Genomic DNA, 19,965 nt, shown 5'->3' on the forward strand with positions numbered 1-19,965 from the left:
GAATCCAGACATGAGATTAAAGGTATTTAAGTGGCCCAAATCTTGTGTGTGCATTTAAGGGCAACACCTAAAGCCAACCTCGCTAACAATAAGTGGATGTAATTCTCTATGTTGAAATTTTTAAAAACTGTGAAAGTGGCATTTGCGCAGAGCTATCATTGTGAAAAACTTGCCCGTGCCGACTTGCAGGGAAGTTGTCAGGATGAGTTGGAACTGGAGGGCTGGTGTTGACTGAAAAGCATTGCTCATTCTTTTCTTTATCTCACTGGCATTCTCCTGCCTCGTTTCAATAACCATTCTTCACTCGAGAGGGCCCTTTGCAGTCACACTTTTTGTGATTTGTATTCTAAGTAGCTCGCAGTTCTTTTGTATTCCGGGCCGATAACGATCTGAGGGCTCGTACTGACATGGCAGGCTGCGGGGATCCTCCTGGAGGCTAATAAAAAATGTCCTATTTGTTGTCTTATTTATTATAAGGACCTGTTGAAATCCAACCAAACCGCGAGCTCCATGTGAACATGAGGTTAACAGCGTGTGAAAAGATTATTTGCAAAAGAAGATTGATTACAATGATGTCTTTTTTTAATTTCAAGGCAAACACAACTGAAGGAACAAACTTATAAAAAGCTTTACGTGTAAATTTTTACCATTAAGAACAAGAATGCTGTAAATGTCAAAAATGACCGGTTTTACTGTAAAGAAAAGGATAGCTTGTAGAACCCAAAAACCCAGTTTCATTTTAGTTTTTAATTTCCATTCAGTTTTCATTCAACCTTTATTTATACAGGTTAGTCTCTTTGATCCACAAAGACTCATTTACAAGAGAGACCTGCGTTAAACAAAGACATAGAAAGAAATGAAATAGAAGAAATTAAACAGGAACATGTCTGTGTTGGTTTTTGACATGAACTTAGCAGTTGATTAAAATCCCTTAGAGAGGTCAAGGTTGAGAGCTTCCATTCATAGAGCGTCCATTTACAGTATAGAGCGCCAAATCACAATAGACGTTGTCTCGGGGCACTGCACAAAAATATTCACATATATTAAAAAATAATAATAATAATAATAATACATTAATAACATTAGATTTACACAGTATTAAAGATCTTATTGTTCCACATTTTACCCACATTGCACGTTGTCACTCTCAGACTTCAGGTTTACTTGTGGTTTCTAGAGCTTCTTCAATTAAGGAGAACTTTCAGAAATCAGACTCCTCTTTTGGGAAACCAACTTCCAGTTTCTGTCTGTGAGGCTGACACCCTGTCTGCTTTTAACACTAGGCTTAAACTTTCCTATTTGATAAAGTGAGTTAGTTTGGGTTTACACGAGCTATCCTTTAGTTGTGCTGCTATAGCCTTAGACTGCTGAAGGAGATAATGCCCGCATTTCGTCCCTCTCCTGCGATCATCACTGTCTTTATGCTCCACATTTATATTCACAATAGTTGCTACAGTTAACCTAATTTGTTTTTCATCCCATAAAAACTACACCTAAACCACATCCTGTTTGTCTGTGTCTCCTTCCTGTTGTCTCTAACCCCAGCCAGCTGAGACAGATGGCGGCTCGTCCTGATCCTGGTTCAGCTGGTTTACTTACTGTAAAAATGGAGTCCTTCTTTTTCAGTGTCACAAATCTGCTGCTCGGGATCAGGGATTGAAAAGATGTAAAGATTTCACACAACTTGCAGTCTTCTTCTGATGGATAACTTTTATTAGTTGACATCTCATAATGTACTGTTACATTTTAAATAAATTGACTGTGGATTTTAATTGGAATTTGTTTCAGACTTAATTAAGTTCATGACTTTAGCTGGCTTTTGTGTGACGAACTCTTATGAAATGATACTATATGCCATTGTAAACTGAATTAAATTGAATTAATACAACCAAATACAATTATATTCTAAATCAGCTTTTTGTCCAGTTTGGGCAAACTGTTATTTTTATAAAAACATGCTAATGTTTCAGAGGAATTTAATCAAAGAACTGCTCAGAAAGCGAGCCAGTGGACTTTCCCTTCATTTCTGAAAGTGATTTGGAGAATGTACGATACAAAATGCTGCGTGCACTGCAGATGAAATGCTAGAGTTGTGCTTGCAGACAGATAACAGAGGAACTGTCCGCTTCTGAATAGTGTTGATAAGAAAGTTATACCCATACAGAGGCTTTTCTCTGAGCATTCCCTGAGTTTCTTCTCTTTGGGAGTCTTGCTGCAGGCGGTTCTGAAGGACAACACACAGGATTAAGCCAATTTACGGTACTTTGATAAGCCTCAGCATGTACTTAGCACTTTCATTTATCTCCGTTAACTGCTCATTATTACTTTTTAAAGAGCTCCTTCTTCTTCTTCTTTCGGCTTGTCCCTCTTCACAGTGAGTCATTCTTCCACAAGAGATACACTGGCTTGTGCTCCCTAGTGGCTGCCTTACTTTTTAAAGACCTGAACGGTTCAATATTACATTAAAGCAACATTTATTGATCTCTTTGTTTTTGTCCTTACAGATACAATGTTTCCATGATTGCATTTTAAACTTTTTTTTTAATAGCAAATCAAACTGTGTGAAGAAAGTGAAACTGTTTCTCCCCCCTCCAGGGGATTTTGGACATCGACCAACAGGTGGAAAAGAAAAAGTACAAGTTTTTCATGAAATGTGAGAGTTCAGGTCATGTGATAAAGAACCATAACAAAGGTCACGATGAAAATAAGCTTGAATTATTTAGCACTTGCTTATTTTAGGTGAACATCATGGTAAAGTACTTGCGACTCAACCAGGTTGTACCAGTGAGCCCTGCGACTCAGAAAGGAAGAAGATGCAGAGATTCTTTATTGTCATTCGCACCACATGTGGTACATGTGGTACATGTGGTACATGTGGTGGAATGAAATTGTGTACACAGGGTCCCAGTTACATCCAACAATAAAATGTAAAAGAAAAACAGTAATAAAATCTAGGATATGAATTAAGAAAAACATCAGCTAAAAATATGCTAAGCATGGCATAAAAACAATACGCCAAACAGCGGCACGAACATGAGTCTGTGTGAGCAGATGAGCACGAATGAACACAGCAACATGAAACAGATCAGCAGCAACATGAAACAGATCAGCAGCAACATGATGTGATTTGTCACAGTGATTATCCTGATTAGATATTCATGAGTCTAACAGCCTCAGGGTAGAAGCTGTTCCTCAGTCTAGTGTTTCTACACTTAATGCTCCTTAACCTCCTTCCTAGGGGAGCGGGGCAAAAAGTGTGTGCTGGGTGGGTGGGGTCCTTCATGATGCAGGTGCCTCTCTTCATACATCTGGAGGTGTAGATGTCTGTGATGGTGGGGAGGCTGACTCAGGTAAGAAGTGAGTAAACATAATGGACATGGATGATGTAAAAGTCACTAATGTAAAGCGCTTCAAAGTGAATCAAGCCACAGAAACAGGTTTCATCCCATCTTTTAATAGCAGTAGGAATGTTTATGATTCAGACACAATGGTGTTTTTCCCCAGACTTCCCCCTTTTTGCTAAGCACCTTTAAAACAAATGTTTCACAACTAAGTTGTGAACTATAGCAAAGCTTTTCGAGATCTACTGCCCCTCTAACAAATAAAAAATAAATGCATGCTCATACTGAGCCCTTGACAGATGTCTAATATAGAAACTATCGTTATCTGTCTCTGATGCAATGCAGCTGGATATAAATGTTCACCCTCTCTCTTTAGCACAAATGATGTATATCAGGAAAATCGATGATGCAGATCGACTAACCGAATCAATCATTGTGCTCATATATCAAAGACAGAAGTAGCATTTGCATGCCACATGGAGGATATGAGGTTTCACACACGCATTTCCTCGCGTGTGAGGAAAGAGGGGAGTTTCATGAGGACCCTGCCATCACTTCTTTAACTGAAATAAGTGTGCTGCTGCGGTGAAGGTCCTGAGAGTGTGAATGCTCCCCACACTGAGGCTCAAACGCATTGTGACAGAAACCCAACGTTACTGGGCGTGCGGCTCTCTTTAAATCCACTTGGGGACTCATTTAGCACTTGGGAGCCCAGGCATAACAGCCACTGAGAAGTGACAGAATGTGGATAAAGGTGAGAGCCGAATTGGGCCTCCGCTGATGAAAACTGTCATCAGACCCAGTTATGAAGTGATTTGTAGAGAAAAATGCACGGCTGGGATGAGACCTCAAATGACTGGTGTACTGTCAGTCTTCAGCTTCATGCAGACTTAGGGAGGGAAGTGCTTTTGTAAGGCTCGAGAGCTGACATGTTACATGAAAAGCCTAAGCTTTGAATGGCTCTCTCTCTCTTGCACCAATATTTTGCTGGAGGGGCATCTTTAGGGGCTTTCTGGTGTCTCTATAACACTGATTTTTATCAAATACGAAAGGACAATTATGATTTTGACTGTTAGCAAAATATGTCATGAAATATTGGACAATTTTTAATGAAATGTTTAAGAAGATAATCAATGGGTGTGCATCTATATCTGATTTTTTAAAATAATCTAATTTAGGGTGGCCACTACCAGTGCTGCCAGATTGGGCGGTTTACTACTCAATTTGGCGATTTTCATTCTGATTTTGCTGGGAACTCTGGGCAGATTTTTGTTGGATTGTTGCGTTTTGCCACATATTGTTAAATTACCTTGGCTTGTACTGATGTGTGTTCATGTTCAAACAGTAAATATGCTGTAGCAATATATTGACTGGACAGATTTTTGTGTGACGTGGCGGTTTTTAACAGATTTTTGGGCTGGAAAAAATCGATGATCTGGCAACACTGGGAAGTGCAGAAAAATGGCAATAGCTCAGTCAATTGTGCAGATATTGAGATAAAATTTGGTGTGGTGGTAGATGAGAGTTATACTTAAAGCATCATTTACAAGATTAGACCAAAACAGTTGCTTTCTGTTTGTAACTGGCATGAAAAGCAACATATATTTTGTCGAAAGATGAGACTTTTAATACAACTAAAATATTGTTCGTGTTAAAAAAAAAAATTAAGAATCAGAAATTTGAACTTTGTGAATTTATTGATTAAAAAAGACACTTTTGACTGAATACATACGCAAAAAAACAAAACAAAAAAATCATCACTTGCAAACCAAAGATCTGTTAAAATAATCCAAGTTGGTTTGATGCTTGATAAATTCTCCAAAAACCTCAACTCGGTCCGTTATTTGTCTGCAGACAGTTTCACAAAGTGCCTCTGCCACCAACACTTGGCGTTTTGGTTTTATAGTGAAGCTGTTTTTGGAGTGCACCGCCCTGCCCCTCCTCCTCCTCTTCCTCCTCCCAGAAGGGGAGGGGTCGCCCCCCCCCCCCCCCCCCCCCGGGCCTCAACTACTTATGGAGAAAGTCGGCCCCACGCAGTTACTACTTCTCATCAACCTGCAAACAGACAAGTCACGTTCACTGGTCCCAAACGTCCATGCGTGGTTAAACATGGAGGTGAGTGCTGCTGCTGATGGGACAGCTGTGGCAGTTGTTGCTGTTTACTGTCAACATTCTTCTAGAAAGCCTTTCTTCACCTGCTCCTTTTCATGTTATTTTGATTTTGCAAACTAACTTTTGTCATTTTAAAACCCTTCAAAGTTGAACATGACTTTCCAACTTGTTTAAAACTATAGTTTTTAACCAGCATGTTGTTTAATCTGTGCTGGTTTTTTTTTTTTTTCCTCCATACAAACTGTTTTTCTTCTTCTTCATCCAGGCGACTTCCTTCTATCCATATGACACCCTGTTTTTTGACAACAGCACTGACAACATTTCAGAGGCATCTGGAGACATGGATCTGAGCTTCCAGGAGACATGTGGCGGAGATACAAACAGAGACTTCTACAAAATCTTCCATCCCACAGTTTACGGATTAATCTTTATCCTGGGGATAGTTGGCAATGGACTGGTTGTTCTGGTCATGGGCTACCAGAAGAAGGTCAAGACGATGACGGACAAATACCGGCTCCATCTCTCCGTGGCTGACCTCCTGTTTGTCCTCACGCTGCCCTTCTGGGCTGTGGATGCAGCCAAGTCCTGGTACTTCGGAGGCTTTCTTTGCGTGTCCGTGCACATGATCTACACAGTTAACCTGTACAGCAGTGTCTTGATCCTGGCCTTCATCAGCTTGGACAGATACTTAGCGGTTGTTCGTGCCACAAACAGCCAAGCCACGAGGAAGCTGCTCGCGAACAGAGTGGTATATGTAGGGGTGTGGCTGCCTGCTGCCATCCTGACTGTACCTGACCTTCTGTTTGCCCGTGTCCAGGATGTAAGCTCCTCACAAGTCCTCTTCACAGATGACAGCATAGGGACGGCTGACTCAAGGACTATCTGCCAACGTATTTACCCAGTGGAAAAGAATCTCGAGTGGACAGTTTTTTTCCGGTTTCTGCACATCTTTGTGGGCTTCATCCTTCCTGGCCTGATCATCCTCACCTGCTACTGCATCATCATCTCCAAGCTGTCCCAAGGCGCCAAAGGCCAGGCGCTGAAGAAGAGAGCACTGAAGACTACAGTCATCCTCATCGTCTGTTTTTTCAGTTGCTGGCTGCCGTACTGCGCCGGTATCTTTTTGGACACGCTCATGATGCTGAAGGTGGTTCCCATCACCTGTGAGCTGGAGCAAGCGGTGGACAAGTGGATTTCTATCACGGAGGCGCTGGCCTACTTTCACTGCTGCTTGAACCCCATTCTCTACGCATTCTTGGGGGTGAAGTTTAAGAAAACAGCCAGGAGTACACTGACCATCAACAGCAGCAAATCAAGCCAGAAAGCGACTCTCATGACCAAGAAGCGGGGACCGTCTGTGTCCACAGAGTCCGAGTCTTCAAGTGTTCTGTCAAGTTAACTCGGTCAATTTCATAGACTTTTATCTTCTCAGCAGAGAAAAAAAGCTAACTTTTAAGTTCAAGTATCTTACTACATTTTGTACATTTGTAAAAAAAAGAGAGTTTGTTTTTATATGTATTTGTATGCTTGAAAACAGTTTTTTTTTGTTTTGTTTTTCCACAATTTTCAGATTTTCTGCTCCTCAAAAGATGTTCGTGTCCTGCAGGCTGTGCCTCGTTTCCATCTATCCAACCTCACAATTAAGGTCCACTATGTTATCGTTTTTTTACCGTTTGTGACGTAAAACCAGAGTTTAGTATGACGTTGTTTGCTGTTTTCGAAGACGCTTTTTGGAAACCATGTACATAGTTTGTAGCATTTGCTTTTAAAGTTGTGTGAATATGTGAAAGCTATTATTTATTGCCGTCATTCTTACTGTAAAACAAAGAAAGTGTGAGTTGCTTTTTTTTTTATACGTTTAAATTTATTTTACATTGTAAAATAAAAGTATCGTTATTTCCATGAATCCTGTATGGTGAGCCCTTGTTTTTTTTTTAAAACCACTTCTCCGGGAGTGGGTGCGTCTTGAGTGTTAGTGGGGGTTGAAAGTCTAACAAATGTCACCACCTGAACTGGACTAAAAGGCAGGAGGGCTGAAGCAGACAGACCCTGTAATTGGAGGAACATCTGTGCACTCTACGTCTTAAGCAGCCATAACACAAAGGCTGAAAATTTCACTTCAAATTAGTGCCCATATGGCTGCTTAACAATAACGTTAGCATGTTAAGTTCCCCTCTGACTTATTTTCTTTCTTTCCACCTCGCAAGATATACTGCCTTTTATTATGTTTGGCTTGTAAACAAGTAAAACCCTCATTCACCCCCATAGAGAAGGTCAATTTCATTAACTAAATTACAAAACCAAAATTATTCAGGATGCAGAGGATGCAAATGAGAAGACGTTGTCTTTAATGAGGATTCATGTAATAAATCACTTGCAATGAATCTCCTCTTAACAAGACAGTGACACGATAAGGTCTAAAATAACACATTTTGAACACATACCCACATCAATCTTTCTGTGCACTCTTTTTATCTGCATTAAATGCAATAGGCTGATCTGGGCTGAGCTGGTGACAGAGGGGTGTTTAGGGGGAGACCAAAGGGAGCAGACAACAATGGATGTCAAGGAGAATGAAGCCATCAAGTGACCTTTGTACAATACAACTTTGGCTTTCATTCAAAGCTCCAGTGAAGATACATTTCCATGCCACTGCATGTTAAAAAGTGTGAATTGCTCCCATTAAGTCAAAAGGTTAATGCCTGTTTTGGGGAACTGGTCTTGCTGTGAAATGGGATAAAACAACAGGCACTTTTTAGGTCGGAAATGTTCTGAATGACCATGAATTAATACAAAAAAAACTCTACCTCATCCTGTGCAATGAGATAATCTTAGTTCATACGTTATATACCGTTTTTACACACTTAATTCTTAATAATAAAAACAGATTTCAATGGTGGGTTAAATGAAAACAGATGACTATGCGAGCTCAAATTAATAAAGGACCTCCTGAACAGACTATGTTGGAGTTTATTAAATGTTCAATACAGCCTTTTAATGGGTTTAATTGATAAAAAAAAATAATAATAATACACTGAGCATCGTCATGATAAAATAAATAAATGCATGACAGCTGTTCCTCCACCAGTACGCTCACATGCCCACTTGACTGCATAAATTTTAAATACTCTGCCCCATAAGAAATTTACTCTTGAGTGCACAAAGGTTCCCTTTCATTCATTATTAAAACCTTTATTCTCTCTGTGATGGTAAAATATAATATTCAACAGCCCACATCCCCAGCTGCTCATCTGAAAGGACATTTATAGGAGTGTTTATCTTCTACCAAACTAATGTTTAAGAGGCAATTCCATGTTTCAACAGACAGAAGCTTCTTGTATAATGTCCTGCTGGTTAAAGGCTACAGTTGTTAAACTGAGCAGGAAGTTGTTCCTAACTCATTACCTTTCTTTATGCCAAAGCAAGTTTTAAAACCGAGAATGAGCTTAATTGAAATATAATGTTGATGTTCAAAATAATGGAGACATGTAAACAAGAGATTTTGACAAAAAGTTGTCTTTTTCAAAGGGTTCCTACAAACTTCAGAATAAAAGAACAACAAATAGTGCAGGTTCCTTTTGTGTAGTGACATGTTCTGCTAAAGGTTACGTTGTTTTAAGAGGAAAGTGAACGGCAGGAAGGCTGTTTCCTGCGTCAGGAGCTCCTGCAGCCAACAGCCTGAGAAAGGCTTTGATGACACCCCACTGAACACAAACCACCGTCACTTGCTGTGCCAGCCCAATTCTGCAAAGGTTACTGGATACCTGTATGCACTTAGTGCACTCAGCCAAAGTAATTTCACTATTTTAGAGTTAATATGGGTGTAAGTCAGTACACACGTGGTGGACACTTGTTCTTGTGTTTATATGTATCATGTATACATTGACAGCACTAATTTGTTTACTTTTTATGTGCTTTATTTATTTTTTGTTTGTTTTCTTCTTGTGTGTTCCCCTCTAATGTGTAAAACATGACCAAATTTAGGGTTTTTAATAACAAACATCCCTCTTTGTAAATAAAATATACAATTAGTTGAGTTATGGCATGTATTTTGTTAAAGCCTTAATTTTGCTGGTGACTTTGTCTGTGATGTCAAAAATAGAATGGTGTCATCAGTTGAGGGGCCACAGATGTTTGACAAGAAGTGACTAAATCTCTGTCATAAGCAAAGACTGTAAATTATAATACTGCACATGTTCATGGTTATAATCCTAAACACATTTAAACTAATGGAGAATCCTAAAACGAGACCACAGAATGAACCATAAGTGATTTTGGCTCATATGATTGATTTGAAAGTTTATCATCATCATCATCATCATCATCATCACCACCATCATTATTATTATTATAATATCATAATCAATATTATTATTATTATTATTATTATCATCATCATCATCATCATCATCATCATCATTGTTATTATTAATATCATTATTATTATTAACTGGATTCTTTGTTAATGTACAGAAGTGAATGATACCTGTGCAAAAACAGCAGGAATGTAAACAGTTTTTTTTTTTTTTTTTTTTTTTTGGTAATGTTAGACGAAAGTTAAAAATAGTTCCCCCTTAACTGTTCACAATCATTTTTTACACCGTCCACCTCCGTCTGCAGGACACGAATTAGCCAGTCGGAACTACATTCTGTGATGCGTTTCCAGCCGGAATGTCACGCATCCGGTATTTCGTGCTCCGTCAAAACAAGTTCTTCCTTCCGGTGGCTGTCCATGCTGTGAACAGCTGATGCGGTGTTTCATCCTGTTAGGCAGTTTTGAAAAATATTTTCTTTTGATTTGTACAAGCGTATAACTCGACATGACGAAGGAAGGAGTTCAGGGGTAAGAGCGACACGAAGGTTGTGTTTGATGTGACTCGAGCCTCAGCAGCTCCGGGACTTTACCTCAGTTCGGCGCTACTGTTAGCATAGCAGCTAACTTTATTGCCTTAACATGCAGTGTATTGCATCAGCTGACAGCTAAAACATTGTAAAGTTTTACTCACTTAATGATCAAATTGTAAGCGATACATTATTAGTTTATTAAACGTGATTAAAAGGTCAAAACACAAACTCGTTTCCAGTCAGTTTTGTAAATGATGCTGGTGTAATCAGTGTTATAAAAACAAGTAAAACTTAAAATGATCATAACTTCTACGAACTTTATGTCAACATTATAAATGTGTCAGAATATTTCAGCTTGAAGTAACGTTTGCATTTCCATCTTACAGGCGCACCATTCATTTTCATAAAATGAATTATAAAAAGTGTTTCACCTGTCATTGGCTGGCTTATGCTGATTTTTACAAGATGGCACAAAACAAACATTAAAAAAATACATAAGGGCAATGACACAGCTAATGTGGGATTATCTTTAGCAAAAACACATTTTTTTTGTACATTTTACTAATTGTTGTGTGATAAGTATTGCCTCTTAACAGTTAAAATCTTGTCCTATCTGTTAATATGCATGGAGAACATTTTTCAGATCATTTTTAGTTTCTCAAAATGTATTGCATAACTAAAATAGAAACTTTCACAAAAATGTTATGAGGCTAATAAAAAAACATACCTTGCAGCTTCAGATATACAGTATACAGGATAATGTCCCCTTTGTTAAATTAAACTTACCTATTATCACAGACTGGTTATATTGTTTTATATATTATCTCATCAATATAGTTAAGCAAAAACTTATTAAACAATCATAAATGTAACATAAAACAGTGTACAAATATATTAAGTTATATAATAAACAGTGAACAGCAGTCTTCAGCTCTTTCCACAGATTCCCGATTGGATTCAGGTCTGGACTTTGACTTGGCCATTCCAACACCTGGATATGTTTATTTGTGAACCATTCCATTGTAGATGTGGCTTTAAGTTTTGGATCATTGTCTTGTTGGAAAATGAATCTCCGTCCCAGTCTCAGGTCTCTTGCAGACTCAAACAGGTTTTCTTCCAGAATGGTCCTGTATTTGGGCCCCATCCAACTTCCCATCAATTCTGACCATCTTCCTTGCTGCTGAAAATCAGGCCCAAACCATGATGCTGCCACCACCATGTTTGACAGTGGGGATGGTGTGTTCAGGGTGATGAGCTGTGTTGCTTCAACGCCAAACATATCGTTTTGCATTGTGGCCAAACAGTTTCATTTTGGTTTCATGTGACCAGAGCACCTTTGGTGTGTCTCCCAGGTGCTTGTGACAAACTTTAAACAACACTTTTTATGGATATCTTTGAGAAACGGCTTTCTTCTTGCCACTCTTCCATAAAGGCCAGATTTGTGCAGTGTACAACTGATTGTTGTCCTATGGACAGACTCTCCCACCTCAGCTGTAGATCTCTGTAGTTCATCCAGAGTGATCATGGGCCTCTTGGCTGCATCTCTGATCAGTCTTCTCCTTGTTCCAGATGAAAGTTTAGAGGGACGGCCGGGTCTTGGTAGATTTGCAGTGGTCTGATACTCCTTCCATTTCAATATGATTGCTTGCACAGTGCTCCATGGGATGTGTATAGCTTGGGAAATCGTTTTGTATCCAAATCTGGCTTTAAACTTCTCCACAACAGTATCTCGGACCTGCCTGGTGTGTTCCTTGGTCTTCATGATACTCTCTGCGCTTTGAACAGAACCCTGAGACTATCACAGAGCAGGTGCATTTATACAGAGACTTGATTACACACAGGTGGATTCTATTTATCATCATCAGTCATTTGGGACAACATTGGATCATTCATAGATCCTCACTGAACTTCTGGAGTGAGTTTGCTGCACTGAAAGTAAAGGGGCCCAATAATATTGCACGCCCCACTTTTCAGTTATTTGTTAAAAAAGTTTGACACATCCAATAAATTTCATTCCACTTAACGTTTGTGTCCCACTTGTTGTTGATTCTTCACAAAAAAATTAAAGTCTTTATGTTTGAAGCCTGAAATGAGGCAAAAGGTTGAAAAGTTCAAGGGGGCCGAATACTTTCACAAGGCACTGTATATCGGTCAGAGTTTTCTTTTTCTTTACCACTAATATATTATCTGTTCAACAATGTTCAGTCAGGTCATCTGGACAGTTTCTTTTTTTTTTTTTTGTTGAGAGCTGTTTCACCTTCCATCCGAAGGGCTTCGAAGGGGAAAACAGTTTGTTTGTGACTCCTCAGACTGATGAAGCCCTTTGGATGAAGGGTGAAACGTCTCTCAACATAAAAAGAAACTGTCCAGATGACCTGATTGAACATTGTTGGATATTTTACCTGGATTATTGAGCATGAACCTTGATATATTGTCTGTTGTTTTGCATTAGAAGAGTATACGTTTGTTTTGGTAGTTTTAGAAGATTTAGCTTTTTTAAAACCATAACTGAGAACAAGAACTGCAAATTAGTCACAGGGCTGGTTTAAAAGTCCATTAGATAAAAATAATTTTAGTATTTGTTTATGTTGTTGCTGTAGAGTCCCTATTCAAATTATTGAATTAAATCATTAAATCTGTTTTATTAGATCTGCTGCAGATAGTTTAGTTATAGTGCAGGTTTGTTTGAGAGTTGCATATTGTTTGTTCAATAGATGCAAACTCTTTGCTCCATCTAAATGTCAATGAATCCAAACATTTACTACCATTATATTTACTATTATTTGGAACCCACATTAAGTTTTAGATGTTGCAGGGAAATGTTGGCTTTCAGCAGTCATTCGGCTGTTAAATCATTGGTGTCAATAACACATTAGGCAGCCGGGGAAGTATAACTGTGGCTATAATTCCTCCCTTGGAAGTCATAATATGTTGCAGTTTTGGGTTTTTGTTTGGACTTTACTGCTATTCATAGTTGTCCTCTGGTCCTTGTTATTTCCTGATATCTTACGAACTTCCTTCAAGTCGAGACTCCTGGTGTTTTGGGAAATCAAACATTGCTCATTCATCCACCTGCACTTTTAGCTCACAGTAATATTAGTTAATGAATAAACGCTAAGTTCAGATTGTTACGAATATGTCTGTGATCTGTTGGTTTATTGCTGCTTCATCTTTTATTCTTTAACCTAAAAGGCTTGACACTTCCTCTGTAATCCACAAATTGTTTTAATGCTGCACTGATATCAGTCAACACTTCATTTGCACCGTTTCAAAGACCACATGGGCAAACATGTTATAGTAAAGCTGGAATTAAAACAGAACTTTCTAGATCAAGTAGATTTATGGTCACTTCTTCTGCAATTTTTTTTCCATTTTGACCTTACCGTTACACCTCAATATGAGATTAATGTATTTGTCTGTGATGTTGCTGCTACAATTCTAACCTCCTTATTGTCAGCAAATATATTATCAGCTCCATAATTGGGTAGTGTCAATTCAATTATTTTTTTTTATATAGCGCCAAGTCCCAACAGAAGTTATCTCGGGACACTGAGAGTGTATTTGTATCTGTTACATTAAATAAATAACGACACATTTACTTAAGTATAAGATAAAATGTTATCATAATTACATTATCTGTATTCCACACAAATTCTTCACAGCATCAGATAGTGCGAGTCTGACTACTCTCTTCTTGAAGCTGTAGGGTTTATTTAGCTAATCTTTCTGACATCTCAGTCCTTGTTGCTCTCCACACTCTCACCCATTCATTCATTTTTGCTTCAGCTGTTTGGTCTCAAAGAACAATAGGATTAAAGGTAGCGCAGACTTTAAAGCCGAAGGTGGTAAAGGCTCAGAATTATTTTTCCCAGGCGGTCAACTACTTCCTGTGGGATGCAGGAGAAACAGCAGGTGGAAACGGACTTTCATGTTTATGCTTTGAGTTTCTTCCTGTTTCAGTGTGACGGAGGAGGATCAGCAGGCTCAGTCAAAGAAAGCCCTGAAGAAACAGCAGAAGGAAGCAGAGAAAGCGGCGAAGAAGGCCGAGAAACAGGCCAAGTTGGTCAGTGTTTTTATTTAAAAAAATATTTTTTTTCTGCTTAGTCGTTTCACATTCACCGCCCCCTTCTTACAGCTGGCTACTATGTGGCATGCTGTTCTGGTGGGCATTGTGGGCCCAGCAGGGTTGGTAAGCCGACAGGGAGAAAGAGTTTCTATTGTTCAAGTATTCCTGTCACTTTGGCTTTGTTTATGCACACCCTAACAAAGTGTTGTTTTTTTTTTTTTTTTGTTGTTAATCTGAGATCATGTAGATAACATGACATTACAACCACTCCACACTAGACCTGTCGCGATAAACAATAAATCAATTAATCGCATGATAAATGAAAATTATCCATCTCATTTTCACTTATTTGCCTTATCGTTTCTTCGTGTCTCTCTCTTTCTACTGAAGACACTGGATGACAAAAGACTCAACTCTGGTGTTTTTAGTCTTCACAGACTCCCCCCTTTCTCTTTAAAATCTGTTTTAATGATCCAAAATTGTGTTTTTGGATCGTTAAATGCAGCTAAACTGAAAAGCTAAGCTACGAGCTAAAATAACAGGCCAACCTCGGAGAAAAACCTCCATCTTGAAGCTCCAAAATTCACGGTTGAAACCCGTGCCTTTGTGTAAAAAATCATTTGTCTCTGTAAAAAGAAGCTGAGAACTTGTTTACTGATTTTTTTTTTTTTCAAGTAAAAGCTTTGTGTGACAAATGAATGCTAAAGAGCTCAAACCACACCGAGCGTCTGCCATTTTGACAACGAAAAAAAAGGAAGGACAGACAGCTCATGTCACATCAAGGGGCCTCCCTCCTATTTTTCTTAGAGACGCGCTGCTCGCTCCCTCACTATCCATCCTTTGGTCCAAACAGTCTTATACTGCCATCGAGTGATCAAAAACGGTACTACACTCAAAACAATTGAACCAACATTTCTTCTTAAATTTGATAATAATTGCTAATTACTGTCAAATTTCAAACAATATTATCGTTTATTGCAATAATTTCTGAGATAGTTTATCGCTCAGGAAAATTTGTTATCGTGACAGGCCTGTCCCACACACAGTAAAACTCACAAAACGTCTGAACATCTTACTGACAAATATATTCAGAACATTTTATAAACAAGTGTGTAGACTATTTATTTACCAAAGACCAAAAACATTTTGGTCAGTTAAATTGTATTATTGGAATCGTTAGCAGATACTTGACACATGACCAGTTTCAAAGATCTCAGTTGTCCTTGGTGCACCTGACAGACTGACCACAGCTACCACCAACACACAAATATAAATACTGAGAACTGTTTTTCTGTATCCAGCAGGGTGTGTGGGTCAGTTGCCAGTGTAACAACAGGACCTGTATGATTCAGGACCAGTTGCTGGCATAATCAGCATGTCTGTTTTTTAATGTAAAAGCCTGCAACTCCATTTTTCATATTTTAATGTGTTGTAGCAGCTTGTGCACAAAGTGAAGTAGGGTTAAGCAACAAAATTGTGTATTTGTAACCATTGCTCGCTTCTCATTTTGCTGTATATGAAGCGTGATTTACGCTCTTATTTCATCTTTATTAAAGCAAGCATAACTTTTAGATGCTTTCTTTTTTATATGCTGGATACCCCGTCTGCAGCTACCCTCTGCTGCATTCACTGATCAAAGCACTGCTTTAAGTCCTTTTTCATTAGTTGTCTTAGAAGCTCTTTTGTAGTGTTCACGCCTAGAGCAGTTGAATTGGGGTTCCCTTGAGTACAAACACGATTTTAGGTAAAAGGGGAACAACGTTTAATGGTGTAACATTAAATGAGGAGGGAGTACAGCTTGATTCAACATTAGAATGCTTTTTTAGCTAAAACTGCATCACAAAACAGACAGTGCACTGCTGTTTTTTCCTGATTAAGGATGAAAACCGTTTCTTTGGTGCCAAATCTGTTGCATATTGACCAAAAAGTTCCTAATAGTATGTATTTTATACAATGCTCTTCTATACTTGGGTTTGTGAACATACTGCCAATTCAGAAATTCACAAAAAAAACACAATCCTGTCACTTTTTAGTTCTTTCAAACATGCAGTGACTTAGTATTGAGAAAAATGTAACTTTTGTTCAGAGTTAAAGAAATTTAACTTCTTATTTATCTTCAACAAACTTGAACTTCAAACCACTTTGCACCAACTGTCCCACTATCAAAAAAGAAACGTGTCAATTTTCAGTTTGTTATTGAATGCACCTTTAAAGGTACAATAATATGATTTAAAAAAATCCCATAAAGGCAAAAATTACGTTTCTTGTATGTGCTTGTGAACTGTCGAGCTGAGTACTGTTGATTCGTTTTGAGGGATGATGATTATAGTGTGCATAAAACTATCTCGGGAAAACACACCATCTGTCAGAGAGGTGAAAAGTGGTCAAGTGTCCCCCCACTAAAGCAGGTGCAAATAATATTTCATAACAAGTAGGCTGTAAAAAAAAAGTTGTAGTATTGTAATCCAGTTGTAACCAGACCATGTTGCAGGCATTTTACAAAGACCTCAGAAAATCAAGTCGCCTTATAAAAATGGCGACTCTTTTCCTTTAAGAAAGAGTCATGTAGTTTTGACATCATGTACTATATTGTCACAACTCGGGTGGCTTTGAGAGGAGCAAAGCAGCAAAGAACCAACTTCCAGATGAATTAATCCAGTCGGCATCATTTTATAGAGGGAGCAGGTGCTGTCACTGTTGGATCCGCTCGCTGCTGCTGCTGCTGCTGCTGCTGCTGCTGCTGCTCACATCAATGTGGCATAGCGAGCATTGCCTCGGGGAAGACCTGAAAGCCAAGTTGAATGTTTATTGAATTTTTTTTTTTTCACTTTGCACTTATTCTGCAAACACATGTCAATTTTGTGGGACCGATGTGGCTTGGTTGCTTTATGGCCATAGCAGGTCTATATTGGGTTGATCATAAGATGCAATATCATCCATCATGTGACTGAATTATTATATCAAGGATGGGTGATTCCAGTTCACTCCACTGCCACCAGCCCTTTCCACACACCAATATCAATTTGCATAGAAAATGGAACTGTAGCATTGCCAAGGCTGGATCTCATTGCACTCTGGGAGTGATTTGCCAAGAAGTCAGTGCAGAGATAAAGAATATCTGACCACTTACACTCTTTCTATTACATAGCAATATCTCCCGCTGCCATTACTCATTGCCTGTGATGTGTTGGAGCAGTGTGTGGAGGAGCTGTGTGCATTCGACGGATCCAACGCTCGGCTTTTGAACTGAGCTATGAGTTATTAATTTTATTCAAGTCTTTGGTTGTCTTGAAAGCACAATTTACTTGACTGTTGTAGCAAATCCTTTTTTCTATTTGAAGTTGGAAATCGTAAAGCATCTTTTATTTTTGAATTTAATAGCCAGGATATAACCGGATGGTTATTTGAAATTATTTGTAATACTTCCTGTCATATTTGTGTGTGTTTCAGGCCGCTGAACAACCAAGCACAGATGAAGATGTAGGTATCCTCAACAGATCGCAGTATTCGTCGTATAAGACTGACTCCTTTCTTTTTGTTTTGGCTTTTGATGGTCCCTTTGAACACTGTTGCAACAACTTGTATTCAAATACGTGCCTTCATGGATCTACAATTCTGTTTTCTGTTTGACAACTTTTTTCCCCCAGAGACTGTGATAAGTCCAGTATCATTTCTGCCTGTCTTATCTCAGATGTAGTAGACAGACAGACGGCAGACACTTGTGAAATTAACGCAGGAAAAAAACAGCCTCTTAAACATGATAGATCTGATAAACATGCACTAAAATATGTGTTTCTGTTTTATTCTTTGAGGACTTTGCCAAGGACAGATATGGTGTGTCAGCTATGGTCCAGTCACAACAAAAACTTGGTTAGTATGGCAACTACCTTCATTCTCATTCCACCTAAGGGTTCACTTAAAATAAACTAATAGGAGAGCAAAAACTAGTTGATTTTTAATGAAAAGGAAGGAAATGGATGCCTTTAGTCTTGTCTTATTACTACATACACATTAGGAGAGGATATGAGGTGGTGTTTTTTGTCTTGTAAAACAAGAACAAACTGCACTTTTAAGTACAAGGACTTCACTCAAGTGCTGTTTGATGTTATTTCAAGTTGCATACATTTTATTTTTCTGCACACGGCAATATTCTCACATTCCTGTCAATCACATGAGAAGTGGAAAATATTTCTGAGACTTACTGCACTACAATCTTACTGCTCTTTTCATTTTAGTCCTGTTGCGTCATTATTAGTCAGAAGGACGTTTAATTAAAAGACAAACATGAGAAAAAAAATGTTTATTAGGACTCACGCTTAAAAATGGGTTTCCTGCCAGTTACAAAGTTTACACGTTATATTTACCGTACCTTTGTACCGACTGAGAGACACTGTAACATCTTATCAGGACTATGGAAACCATCTGGAAGTGTTCATGGACAAATCTCACCATCTTGTCGTCCATGCGATATGTATTGTGCCTATCTACTTTGCTTGCTGTGGTAGATTTTTTGATGCCTTAAACTGTTCCCTGTTAAGGACACGGTGAGAGAGATCTTTTTTTATATACCACTCTCCTTATAAAAGCTTTAGGTAGATGTAAAAAATGTTGTAAAGACAACTTTATTAAGTAAAGTGAATGAGCGGAGGGAAACAAACCAATATTTGGTCTTAAAACAGCATCAGTTTTCCTGTATACACTTGCAGACTGTTTTTAAAGGAACCTGGCAGGAAGGTTGTTTCAGATGTTCTGGAGAGCTAACCCCAGATAATCTCTGGAAGATGGCAAGCTTAGATCCTTTGCTAACTCACTCAATGATACTGAGATCTGAACTCTGTGTGGGCCATACAGTCACATCAAGGATTCCTGGTTCTTCTTTATGCTGAAAATGGTTCTTATTGGCACAGTTTGTTTGGGATCATTGCCTTGCTGCAGAATAAGCTTAGAGACCGTCAGCCTCCTTCATGGCATTTGATGAAGAATATCTGCTTGCACTTTTCAGTATTGAGGAAACCATTTATCCAGATTAAATCCCCCAGCTCCAGTTACAGAAATGGAGCCCCAAACTTGTAAGGAAATTCCACCATGCTTTACTGGTTTCTGCAGACACTCATTTTTGTTAATGTACTGCTCTCCACGTCTTCGACAAACAAACAGCTTTCTGCTAAAGACAAATACAAAAAAGAAATTTGACCTGTCTATTCAGAGCTCCTGTCGCCATCTCTCTTTTTTTTCACAAGCTTTTAGTTTTCTTGCATAGTTGAGTCACTTGGTTTTGTTTCTACATTAGAGATTTGGCTTTTTGGCTTGGAGTTTTGTATTGATGACTACACAGGACTATTGTTTTTGATGGGTGTATATCCGTCCCACAGGTTTACACATCTTCCAGTTTTAAAGGGAAGTAACCATGCATTAAATTTCCCTGGTCAACCACTACCTATATGGTTCAATTGCCTGTTTGTGCTTCTTCAAAAAAGCTAGTACATCTAGAAACTCCCATCTGGTTTAAAAAATATAGCCTGGAAGAGGCCATGCTCATTGATTATAATTGTAATTGTGTTTGACCTATATTGTGAAACACATTTTTACCATGGCATAAAT

At 38.6% G+C, this 19,965-nt stretch overlaps 2 protein-coding genes across 2 annotated transcripts in view; both read left to right on the forward strand.

The window, feature by feature from the left end:
- The first annotated feature begins 5,354 nt into the window (after window positions 1-5,354).
- On the forward strand, window positions 5,355-6,852 carry LOC119418827 (C-X-C chemokine receptor type 4-like). Its single transcript, XM_037686119.1, has 2 exons — window positions 5,355-5,456; window positions 5,719-6,852. The coding sequence occupies exons 1-2, from the start codon at window positions 5,355-5,357 to the stop codon at window positions 6,850-6,852; spliced, it is 1,236 nt and encodes a 411-aa protein (XP_037542047.1).
- A 3,306-nt stretch (window positions 6,853-10,158) lies between these two features.
- The window catches only part of dars1 (aspartyl-tRNA synthetase 1), a 38,912-nt gene continuing 29,105 nt past the window's right edge, over window positions 10,159-19,965 (forward strand). The window contains exons 1-4 of the mRNA XM_037686876.1: window positions 10,159-10,296; window positions 14,259-14,361; window positions 17,815-17,844; window positions 18,177-18,234. Coding sequence (XP_037542804.1) covers window positions 10,274-10,296; window positions 14,259-14,361; window positions 17,815-17,844; window positions 18,177-18,234 — 214 coding nt within the window. The 5' untranslated portion in view covers window positions 10,159-10,273. The remainder of the gene's footprint in view (window positions 10,297-14,258; window positions 14,362-17,814; window positions 17,845-18,176; window positions 18,235-19,965) is intronic.

The sequence above is a fragment of the Nematolebias whitei genome, chromosome 13 (assembly GCF_014905685.2).
Source record: "Nematolebias whitei isolate Nwh7 chromosome 13, NemWhi1, whole genome shotgun sequence".
Taxonomy (NCBI): Eukaryota; Metazoa; Chordata; class Actinopteri; order Cyprinodontiformes; family Rivulidae; genus Nematolebias; species Nematolebias whitei.

Coding starts and splice junctions, on each gene's coding strand:
- LOC119418827 (XM_037686119.1), top strand. CDS start 5,355: ATGGAGAAAGTCGGCCCCACGCAGTTACTACTTCTCATCAACCTGCAA. Junction 5,457..5,718: donor ATGCGTGGTTAAACATGGAG/GTGAGTGCTGCT, acceptor TTCTTCATCCAG/GCGACTTCCTTCTATCCATA.